The 12,473-nt window shown below is 35.4% G+C and overlaps 1 protein-coding gene across 1 annotated transcript in view; it reads left to right on the top strand.

The window, feature by feature from the left end:
- Positions 1–12,125, top strand: part of LOC105618395 (hemicentin-2-like) — a 131,729-nt gene extending 119,604 nt beyond the window's left edge. Inside the window, exons 12-14 of the mRNA XM_012199938.1 lie at positions 3,908–4,132; positions 6,986–7,152; positions 11,736–12,125. Coding sequence (XP_012055328.1) covers positions 3,908–4,132; positions 6,986–7,152; positions 11,736–12,125 — 782 coding nt within the window. The remainder of the gene's footprint in view (positions 1–3,907; positions 4,133–6,985; positions 7,153–11,735) is intronic.
- Positions 12,126–12,473: the final 348 nt, after the last annotated feature.

Below are 12,473 nucleotides of genomic sequence, written 5' to 3'. Positions count from 1 at the left end.
TGGAGCCCCGCATGATTACTCGCCGTAAAATCACGGAAAATTGATATAACTTTGCAAGGGGTCGATCGCGCGAGAACTTCCCTTAACCTGTAACAAGAACACATTTTTTGTGACGCTAAAGGAACATACGAGTTCTTGGGAATCACTAAAGTTTTTTATTATTAATTTTTGAAAAAGTTTTAAAATTTTTACCTATATGAAAAATTGCAATACTTAAACTTAGTCACATTTACTTCAATCTTATTTAAAGTATTAACAAGTCTCGCTTCCTTTTTTGTGTTCATGAAAAATTCGTTCACGTACAACTTTCGATCTAGCATACGATTTAACACGTCGAGCGTACTTGATACATAATATATTCAGAGACAAAGAGATTTCATAAATGGGAGAGAGAAAGGAGGGAGGATAATACGACGACTTATGAAAACCGAGAGGAAGGCGAATTGGACGCTGGACGAATTACCAGCGACGAATCTCATGCGGTTGATCTCAGTCGAGACGCCTGAGAGGATGAATCTGGTCGAATCCATCCTTCAGCCGCCGCGTTCATTCCATTAGATTTCTAGCTGGTAGGATATCTCGACTACTCTCCTAGAACAGGTATACTCGACCCGAGTGTACATACATGTACACGTATATGTATGCGCGCGCGCGCGCGCGCGCGCGCGTGTGTGTGTGTGTGTGTGTGTGTGTGTATATATCGGCCCGGGACGAATTTACAAGTGAAATTGCTCTCTCGGTCAGTTTCCACGATGCGATTCAAGCGAGTACACCCGTCGCGCACTATCCGTAGTGTATATACGCCAGGTATATAAACCGGTGTACATATGCAGACGGAGTAGTCGGTTCGAAAATCGATCCTCTCGCCGCGAGAACTCGACGAGTGTGAAACTTTAATAAAATTCCGGAATCAGCTACCTATTTTGGCTGCACTATCGTTGTCGTCTTGTCGTCTTGCTTTCGCACCTCATATGAGCATTCCGCGGAGAAGGCGGAAAGACCTCTCGATTTCTCTCATTCACATGAATGCCTTGAATGACCCTGCACGATCATGCAGGGCTGCTGCGTTCGGAAATTTCAACCAAGTATACTAGTGTGTTCTATCTTTATCATTCAATAGACGTAAAATAAGGATAAAATGACACACTTCGGTACTGAAGTTTCCGAACACAGCCCTATTTATCTGGAGACGAGCAGCTTTTAAAATCTTGACTTGTCGTCCTCTCAATAAGATAAATGTTCCAGTGACCAAACATGTATCCATGTCTGGACACAAAATTTATTATTAATCTTAAATGCTTTTTTTATTACAATATTAATCGTGCTTACAATTAAATTATATCAATATATTATATCAATATAAACAATACACAAATAATAATATAAACAAATAAAGTTTTATGCAAATGTCCAGACACAGATACATACATCCAGTCATTAGGAAGTTTATCTTATCGCGGGAATCTGCGGCGTGAAATACAAATTAGCACGTAGCTCGTAACGCGTGCAACTTAAATATAGATATAGCAACACCGACTAGCAGCGCGGCGGATTTCTATGATATAAATACCACTACGAAGAGCCGGACGCAGCCAGCCTGAGATTCTCTGCCATAGTTTTTAATTTGATCAATCCGAGAGAGAAAAAAACGAAGAGAGCGTTCTATTTCCGCGATACGATCAAATACTCGCGACGCGGGCGAGCTTAATTCCATTTACCGCGTAGGTACGCAAACTTTTGCGATGTGAAAATTTCCGGCTTACGACTAGCATCGTACTATATCGCGATGGTTTGGTAAATATTATTGGTGGAAGTGTGTATATTAAAAGTTCTTTCACGTTACGAAAAATAAACAAGATATACCCACGGGACAAAACGTAATTTGTAGTTCATCACGTGCTGGTATCATCGGTCTTTAACGGTAACGTGCGATATTTGTATTGCAACGAGTATGATTTCGCATCGTACGACATTTCCCCGCAGAAAGTTAAATAACGATTCGGCGAAATAAATAACGATTGCTGCAAATGAAACAAACAATTTAAATCCATCGAGCCAAATTTTTCCGAAAACCGAATTTTTCAACAAGAAAGCAATGACGAATGAAAAAAAACATTAGTAGATATTGTTCCTGTTCATCATTTCGTAACTTAACAATGCTCGACACAATTGATCCAAAAATGAACGATTGAAATGGCTCTCTCTTTGTATATATTGACTTTGACCATTTTATTATTTTAGAATTTTGAATGTTTAATGATATCGCTTTACTTAAAAAAAGTGATAACAAAAGTATTCGCTGTTCTTTAAATCTAATGCGAATTATAGATCATTTAGAGAAGACTGTAGGGAAATTACACGCCAGAACAAATCGCCGAACAAAAATACATCTCTAAAAATCTAAACTAAAATTAAGAACGGAAATAGGGGAAAAGTAGAGGTGACGATGGAAAGTAGATAGCAGGTAAATATCATGGGTATCCGGTGCACTTTCGCCTTGATTAAAAATTAACGTGCACTTTGGCTGTGCATCGGGGCACAGAGTAAAAACACTCGGTCGCTCGTGACTAAAACGAGTGGCAATTACGAGCGATGTCTCTCAGGAGGTCCGGGCTAAGGAAAAAGATTAAAAAACGGACGGGTGGAGCGATAGCGAGTGTAGTGTGCGCGCGCGGACGCGCACGAAGGCATGAAGACGAGGCGGAAGACGGCCTCGTGGAAAATTAAACGTCGCCTGGGAACGGTGTTTAAACGCGGAGAGATATCAAAAGGATTCGAATTCATTAATCTTAGAAATGGTAGGTAGGTAGGTAGTCAGATGGCTCCATTCTCGCGCCGGTCAAATATCTCCTATCTTTTTACGGCGTAATGCGACTTTAACTCGTTTAACCCGTTTACCCTCGCAGTCCGTCCGGAAAATTGTCCCGCCAGCACTTCCCTCAGAGCTGGTTTATATTGTTTCGCGTGAATGAAATATTTTCGTAGCAGAAAAGCGTCGTATGCAAATACACGAAGCACATTCACATTAATTGTTAAACATCCTGTTACCACACTTACCGTATCGTCGCAACTTCATTTCGATTCTATTATAGCGCACGGATGGATTTTTTAAATATTACACTGTAAAAAGCATTTTATACTTGTGTGTGTTAAAACCAGTCCTTGTTAAAATTGTTGTATTGAATTTTTAACATACCAGAATGTTAACATATAGTGCTGCCAAAAGTTTCCAGCCAACATATTATTTTACATTTTTTCCAATCTGTTTTTTAATTTCTATTATAAGTTAATAACATTTTTGTTATAATCAATTTAACAGCACAATGTTTTAAATACTATATAGAATATATTAAGCAGCTTGTATATTAAATCTTTATTTATAAATATTCTTTAAGACAATCTAAGCAATAGATAAAGTATATTATTCATAATTAAAAACTTTTGGAAATCACTGTAATTATATTATTTGAATATTTTGTATTAAATTTATATTTAACGTCTTTCAGTGCTAAAATAGCATAAAAAATAAGTAGTTTTTAAATGTAAATTTTAAAATGAACAAATAAAATCGTAGATGTTAATTTGACATAAATATTAATTCCATTAATATTTTATATATCTATTAAAAAAATATGCTTCCCCCATAATGTTTCCAAATCATTTGAAATTTTTTACGTAATTTTTATCTTTTTTATTTCTAACATATTCATCTTATGTTAAATTAACATACAAAGTGAAGTGGATTATTTGGATTCATAAAATGTGTTTTTTTTAATACAAATTTTTTCCAATTACGTACTTTTCTCTTTTTTTTTTTCAATATAATCACAATTTTCCAATGTCCGCACGAGCGGGAAAACTTTACACCGACATGCTTGCACGAGAGCAGTGCGCGTTTTGTTCACAGGTACTCCGGTACCCTTCGAGTTCACCCCGTTACTCGGAAGTCTGATCGGCGTGGTCGCCGCACTTCTACTCATCACCGTCGCCATTCTAGCAGCGTTGAAAATGAGGAGCGAGAGGCGGGCTCAAAGACCAGGGGATTTACCTTTAAAGAAGGCTACCGCACCGAGTTCGGAGGACCTTTACGACGCGGACGATAGAAATCCGGACGTTGTGCCGACCAACAAAGGTATGTTCCCTGAGAATGCGTCTTTGTATGAGAATGGTGAATGGGTTAATAAAAGGGTAAACATCAAACACTTTGTGTATACGAAAAATTACACGATGCTGAGCAAACGTATCACGCCTGTCAGTTTTATTATCAAATAATTTAATAATATTTTACGTCGTTTGATTTTATCAAACGATTATGCATTTTACATATGAAATGTGTAAATGCGTAAATAAAAAATTCGAAAGTATCCTATGCACGGAGCGCACGGTTACGAGAATTCGGACAATGCACGAAATTATTTGGCAGCGTAAATCGCGTACAGTAACGCAATGTCTCGCTGTACACAACGACGAATAAACGTGTAACATATTGTTGCGCGATACGTCGATCGACTCATACTCGCGTTTGCCCTGAAAATTTTAAACGTATGCATCCGGCACTCTCTATGACTAAAGACAAAATATGGCATGATGCAAGTGCACTCGTATTGCTTTTTGAATGGCATCATGTGTAAACTTCCACGTATTTACTACATACAGTTGCCAAAGTTTCCGGACAAACATATAATTTTACGGTAATTTTTATGTATGTTCAATCTTTAATGTGTTTTTCAGTTTATATTAGTTGATAGAATTCTATTATAATCAAGATTTTAAATATTAGACAAGTAAGAGTTAAAGCTTTTAACAATCGAAGCTTATAATGGATCATAGATGCTGAAATAATTTTCATGTGAATTTATATTGAATACAGTATAGTCATTTTAATTATAGTGCTTAAATATTAGAATATTAAATACTTGAATAGATCTTTATTTATAAAGAATTTTTATTTTTTAAGGATCTTTATTTATAAAAAATCTAAGCGATACAATAAAATTACATTGGTCGAAGCCACTATAAGTCGAGAAAAATGTAATACAGTAATACCGTCGAAAGAGATTCTCGATTTCGTATTGTTAATGTAACAAAATACTACAAGCAATTCCAAATTGCACGTGAATAATATTCCTATTTCTCTTTATCCTTTTTCTTGAAACTTAGATAATATTAAACGCTTAATGACTCCCATCATATGAACGAGATTGGTGTCTGATTATTCCATTTTTCTGTGCATATGCTTCAATGAACTTACTTAAGAAACACACCAAGCTTTCAATCTGGATCGTAATTAAAAAGAATTACTCACGTCGAAACGAATTTCCTACCTGTTTAATCCCTTTGTTTCTTTTATTATCTATTTTTGTTTTAATAAAACAATTCTGTATATGCAATGCTTCTAACTTGTTTAAATTTCATAAACTATAAATTTTTAAATAGAATTTTTAAGTGGATTTTTTTTATTTTTAAATAAATTTTTTTAATAAATGATATATTTTGAATAAATGATACATTCAGTTGAAGTAATATTAAATCAGAAGTTCAGTTTTACTTAAATTAAATTTATACGAAGGAAAAAAATAAAAACGAAAAAGGAAACGGCAGGATTAACGTTGCTGTTACGAAGGTTTGTCATTTCGACTCGACATGGAAATTTTATCAGCTACGTTGCCCGTCGTTAGCTTTCAAACGTAATATCTGATTGACAGCGATCGAGAACACTTGACCAAGTGTACTCGAGACCGGAAATTCATCGGATTCTATTGCGAATGCGCTACGATTCGTTAACAGCATCGCGCAACGCTATGCTGTGCGTCATTACATCGTTCGCAGTAATACCGCTGGAACAGCGCCGGAGAATGCGCGATTATGGTTGAATATACAACTGATAACCATAGAACTTAACCCCGGACTTGTTAATAAATTACTCAGCCGATTACAAGAGAGACTTGTTCATCGTGTTCGCTTATGCGAATCTGATATTCAACGTTCGGATAGTTGCCATCACTCCGATAAGCTTTGTTAAATCTGCGATATGATTACAGTAAATAAATTCTTTGCCATTTTTTTAATGTGAAATAATTAATCTTTTATAGACATACATTTTTCTTTATTGTTTTTGAAACAATCAACAAAATCGAGTTTTTTCAATTAAAAAAAAAAAAAAGGAAACAAATAATTTCCCTTATAATTATGAGTTATTTTATATTTATAACTGAGTACGAATTATATTCGGGACACTAATTTGTCGTCTGAACGGGATATGTAATGTTAACTTAATGAAGAAAATTACTCTGGACACGATATTACTTAGTTAATTATTTAATCACGATCAAAACGATATCTGGTTATGTACAAATTACTATTTAATTAACATATCGCATTAGCATACCGCTCCTCGATGAATTAAGCCAGGTATATCGATACATTAGTAATGCCTTGTAGTTATTAGGTTATTACGATAAAGTTCAGTGCACCATCGCAAATGTGAATTAATGATTTAACTAGTTTAATAGCATAACGAACACATTATATCACGGTTTTCTTTTCGATAAATGATACAGCAAACTCTATGAATAATTCGCGCAGCCGTGGTGCTTTGCAACATTTAATTAATTTTTAATAAAATAGATTATATCAATAAAGTATTTTAGAATTAGAAATAAAATTAATTTACGATGCGCAAAAGAAAAATATTTCATGTCTTATTCATGTATGTCTTAAGTAAATGTATATATGTATATTAAATATTCGAGAATCATTAGGTATATTTATTTTACAGCAATAATATATTATATCAAGAATACATTTTCAATTTTTCATAAAGGTCTCGTACAATTTTTATGTTATTTGAAAAGTTCACGCTTACTTACAAGTTCTAATCGATATGTCAAGATTCCTTTGAAAAGCAGACGTGAACTTTTCAACAAGAGCTGATATTTTGCCGCGAAGCAAAGTGGAAATTTCTCATATATACTTGAAATGAAAGATTCAGATTATCAGCTGACCGGCTCGACTTCCGGCACACCATTGGCAACGCAAAACACACCGGATGGCCTTCCACCATCGTCCCTTCCGACCCAGCAGACGAATAATCATCTACAAGGACTTCCTGCCTATTCGCATAACGACTATAATAATTATCCCACCTTGCCGGTAAGTATCACATTGAAAGTTCTTTTTTTAGTATAATTCATTAATTTCCTCCGTACATCAGCAAAAAGACTAATTTCTAACAATATAATGATAATAGATGTTTAGTCAAAATTCGGAAAATTACCGTTCGACAAAAAAATCACTTTTTTCTCTTCGAAGTACTATGGTATAGCCTCAATTTTTTGTGTTGAACACGATGTCATCAGAATGTGTGTAGTATATTAGATTTTTAATAAATTGAAGTGATTCTAGGCCACTATTCATTTCGTTCCATTTCGGAGAGAATTTAGTAAAACAATGTTATAGGCCAACTATAAAAATGCATATGTAAATATTTTGTAATCGATCATGTCGAATATAATTAAAAATAGCGGATACAATATAGCAGCGATGAAAATAAAAGGTTCATTGTCAATCTTATAAAAATGTATATGTGTGTAGGAGTTTTTATAAATTACATTGATGTCAGATACGAGGTTTAAATTTCAAAATTTTAAATGACAGATGCAGTATGACGGACGCAAAAATGAAAATTTCATCAAAATCTCATAAAAATGCATATATCAAATTTTTACGGTCATTGACGTCAAATATGATTAAATTTCAAATTGACAAATCCAATATGGCTAATACGAAAATAAAGAATGTCATTGAAATTTTATAAAAATGCTAAGGTTTTTCAAATCATTGATTCATATCTTTCCTCTGCGCATGTATACATCGGTATAGATAAATAAAAAAATAAGTAAAAAATCATACAGTAAATGTTCAAAATCGGAACATAAGACATCTTGTGATATATTAATATACTCTGTTCAAAATGTTGTCTACAAATGAGAGTAAGAACTATAGTGAAATGCGTGTCACCCGTATAATGACAGGCAATCAGTGTTATAGTATAGTACGCATTAGATAATATATTTCGATAAGATAGATACTGTGGAAATTGAATAGTGTATTATAATCATACGCGAAACACTTTAGTGAATAGCTACCAAATGCAAAAGCCAATTCTCTAACAAACTCTGACAATCCCCTCTAGAATCTATGTTAAATTATACTTTGTTGTCCCGCTTGTAACTGTATGTCGCACAGTTGCTATAGCCATTACGTGTAAATGGATGTTCTGATTTCATGAGAGGGAAATGAATGTAATACGGCCTGCTTGCAACAAAGAGAGGCTTTAAACAATTAAAGTCGATAGTTTAAATCACGAGAATTTTGTTAGTCAAGCAAGCGACGTTCTAATAAAGTTAATAGGTTGGTCCAATGGGATGGGAAACTAAGAAAATGGAGTGTAAAGAAATGGAAGAAGCGAAGCAGTTCGCCGAATCGTACCGTTGTCGTACCGTTGTCGCGTCGTTCTCCTTTCCCGTCGAGCTTCACGAAAAGCTTCGGCCAACGTTTTCAAGAAAGTCCTCCAGCGGTGTAGTTTGAAATAACAGTATCCATCCGGAGAGGATGGCACTACCTAAAGTTTCAACCGGAAAGCAACGATTCCAGCTGCAGCAGTTCGAAACTAGAAAATTGCACTGTCCACGTCTCTCGATTTTAGGAAACATTCTGAGGTCGGAGAAATTCTAACGTCATGATACAGATAACGATCTCTTTCCGAATGAAATTATTTTGCATACCACGATTATTAACCAATAAGTTATAAAAAAAAGATTTATGCAAAGAAAGGATTTTTTGTTAAAGCAAAAATTTAACCAAATATAGAATCTAAAAATAATTTGGTTGGATCATTAAAAGAATTATGTATACAGCACTTAAACATTGATGACAGTGCTGCAGGAAGCATTTTACGCTTCCACCAGCAATAGGAGTCTTTAAAAGCATCATCAATTTTGATAGAAAAAATTAAATTTGTAAAGAATAAGTAAACTGTAATCTGATTTCTAATCTGATGATAAAAACTCGTTAAAACTTTGACAAGTATAGAATTTTTTCAGATTTTTATATAATCCGGAACAATAAAAAATTTTCTCTAGGGACCGATTCTGTATCTTGAAAATTATATCATAAAAGTAAGCGAATTTACTAGAATACTAATAATTTCATTGTTAACATCTATAAATAAATTTGCTCATTTTTGTAATTTTCATCTTATTTGAACTGTTTGAAGATCGATCTCCTGATCTTTTTCGAAGATCTCTTTTTGAAGATTGCTAACGGAAAAGCTAAAATTCATATTACCAGCGAAGGATTAACATTCTAGTTAATTAAACATCCTAATTATTTTGATAATAATAGAATTATTTTCAGATCTGTATTCAGCTAAATTTTTAGATACTTCAGCAAAATTGTTTTTTTTTTTCGCATTTGTAATTCGCGGCGACGATCAGAATCTCTCTTGTTACGTTCGCGCTTACTCCCTTTCAAATTTCCTCGATCTTCTCTTGAGTCCCTTTCGTCACGATTCGTTGAAACTTCACCCCCAATTTCACACCAAATTAATTGCTAATTACTGCGGGGATCTAAAGTTAGTAAAACCTCGGTAGGAACAAAACTCCAGAGTGGAAAACTTTGATTATCGCTACTCGAATTTTCGTATTCCGTTTCTCCTCGGTTAATTGTTGCTTTTTCTTTAAATACCAATTGTTCAAATCCTCCCGTTGAATTTGAAGTGTTTCCAGAATCGATAGTACAAATGATTATCGGCGTTGAATTTCTCGTAACTTTAAATGCTTGTAGAAAATTGTCGGAGTTTGCTAAATCTCAATGAAAAAAAATATATATGGATTTTCCTGCAGAAAATATATATGGATTTTCCTGATAAAAACTTGATAGTAGTAAAACGCGATATAAGAAGCAATTTGCGTTTTGAAAATCTATGGAACTCGCAATTTCTTCTTGATTTTTTACATGATAAAATCCGATGAACTGATTCGCTCCCGTGAACAATTTCATCTGCTCTTCCATTATATTCCATCGCGAACAAACATTCTTGCTGTTTTGCGTCCAATTTATAGGAAATGACGTCGGGTACTCGAGGGTTGCTGTCCTAAACAGTCGAAGGAACTCTCGCCGTCAAAAGTTTTCGTAATACGAGCCAACTAGTCCAGGCGGTCTCTTAGGAATATTCAAGAGTGAAAATTTCCAAAGTTAGACTTGTTCGTGTTATCTAAGTCTTGCGACTAGGAAAATGCGACGCGGAAACTCTCGCTCGATTTCTTAGGAATGTTTTAGCCCTATCACGAAAGTTAGGCGTCTCACGCGAATAGGGGATTATTTGAATGTCCGGTCGGGGTACGCGTTACAGTATAATGGTTGCATTCACTTTAGTGGATTACGCCTCGTACACATCTATAATAAACCAACGCTAATGTATTGAAATTGGTTTAATCTCTTGTTACCCACGTGTCATTAGACATCCGAGCGGACTTGTTGCATAATGCGCAGCAGATTCGATCGATGGAAACAATACGCGTACTTAATCCCTAATCGGATTCAAGGCTCATGTAGAACCCGACGATTAACGTATGTTTCAATAAACTTCATTCAGTTGGACTTAGCAGAAAAGTCCTGTTTGCTATGTCAAGTAGCATATTCATAACTAAAGTATACGTAATTGTGTTGCCGTCAACGTTTCAGTGTTCGTTGTCACTTAACTACATGATCATTGTTATAAAATAAGTCTCTCATATTAATTTATTATGTTAACCTTTCATTACTTGAATGAACTGTCCAGAATACGCCTACCTTACAAATTCGCTAAATGCTGTTTGTATACATTATTATATTCAGCGCAAATTGTTTCACAATTTGAAAAACATTTTTTGTATTTTTATTTAAATGATGTATAGATTGAATATTATTAATTATTATTTAACCCTTTGAATAAAGGAGCTTTTTAACAAAAAAAAACTTAAAAAGATTTTAATTTCTAAGAATTTCAGGGGTTGATAAATTCGATTTCTGGTTATAGAATTCTAAAATTGAACTCAGTTTTAGAATATTCTTGGTATCTCTAAATTTGAATGTAGTCCGAAAATATCGAATTTCAAAATGGTAATCTTCAATAAACGAGCACCTAATGTCACAGAGTTCGTAATTAGAAATTAAAAGTCAGTTTGGAGATCAGTACTAATTGTTTGCGTAACACCGATGAGCTTCAAATTAAATGAAACTGAAAACTGAAGCAGAGCTTGATATAACTTCGTAATAAAAAATTTCATAAAACTGAATTTTATGATAATTGGATTATCAGTTTTAGGGAATTTAATTTTTTTTTTAATTCTGTCTGGCATACTGGATCAACCATATCATTTTTCATTTTCCTTAGATACGAATAAAAACATTATCAAATTGTCTCGTATCTATAAGTCAAATTTCATGGAAAGTAAACAGTTAACAAAATAAAAGAGTGTGATCCCAAATGAGATCAATCCACAAAGAGTTAATTATAAATCATCAAAAAAAAAAATATTAAGCTATAATGTTAGGATATCAAAACATACACACTTCACACATGTAATGTAAAGTTAAAAGGGACTAGTAAAATTTTCTTTAAAGTAATAATTTCTTTTACTTGCGAGTCCGAATGTTTTTTTTATGTAGCACGTCCGATCTTTTCTTTTCAGTTATCCGGGGAGGTGACATACGCCGAGCTGTGCCTAGCAAGACCTACCACTTTGTCGACCCTGACGACTGATGCCAAGCTGGCCAGCCTCGGCGGCGGAGTTGGCGGTCTAGGTGGTCTTCAGGGTTACGGCAGCGGTCTCGGGGTAATCGTGGGCGGCAAGCCGTACACGAAGGAAGCCACAGTCTATGCCTGCATCGACCACAACGCCAGGCCACCCAAACTGGACGTCCCTAACGTGCCGTCATGCGCGACCACCCCTATAACGACGGCGAACGTACTCCAGGATTCCACCGTCGCCACCGTCATGAGCAGCAAGCAGCACCACCCAGCGAGAGAGGTCGTCACCGTCCGTACGCCCCTGATCTCAACCCAGGAAAGCTGCGTATAGGGACGCGACTCTGACGCGCTCAACGTCAACGAGTACTACGTCTGATATGGCCGCCGACTCGTGGCGATCGTGTGCGTCTTCATGGTGCGCGACTACCTTTCGATTCCTGGACTCGCGGTGCTTTCCCCGGTAACGTTCACGAATTCTCGAGAAAAGGTATACCTAATATGAATTATGAATTTCGTCCGAACGCGAGATGCTCGCACGCTCACATCGCGAGCGACGTGACCGCTCGTTTTCAGACGTATGGACTTTCGCCCAACCGACGACCGCTATGTCTGCGGTGCTCGTATCTGAAAACAAACTTCTGATCGTGACTAACGACGCCGTACAACGAGGAAAATGACG

Source organism: Atta cephalotes (assembly GCF_000143395.1).
Source record: "Atta cephalotes unplaced genomic scaffold scaffold00016, whole genome shotgun sequence".
Classification (NCBI taxonomy): domain Eukaryota; kingdom Metazoa; phylum Arthropoda; class Insecta; order Hymenoptera; family Formicidae; genus Atta; species Atta cephalotes.
This window is presented reverse-complemented; position numbering and strand designations above follow the sequence as displayed.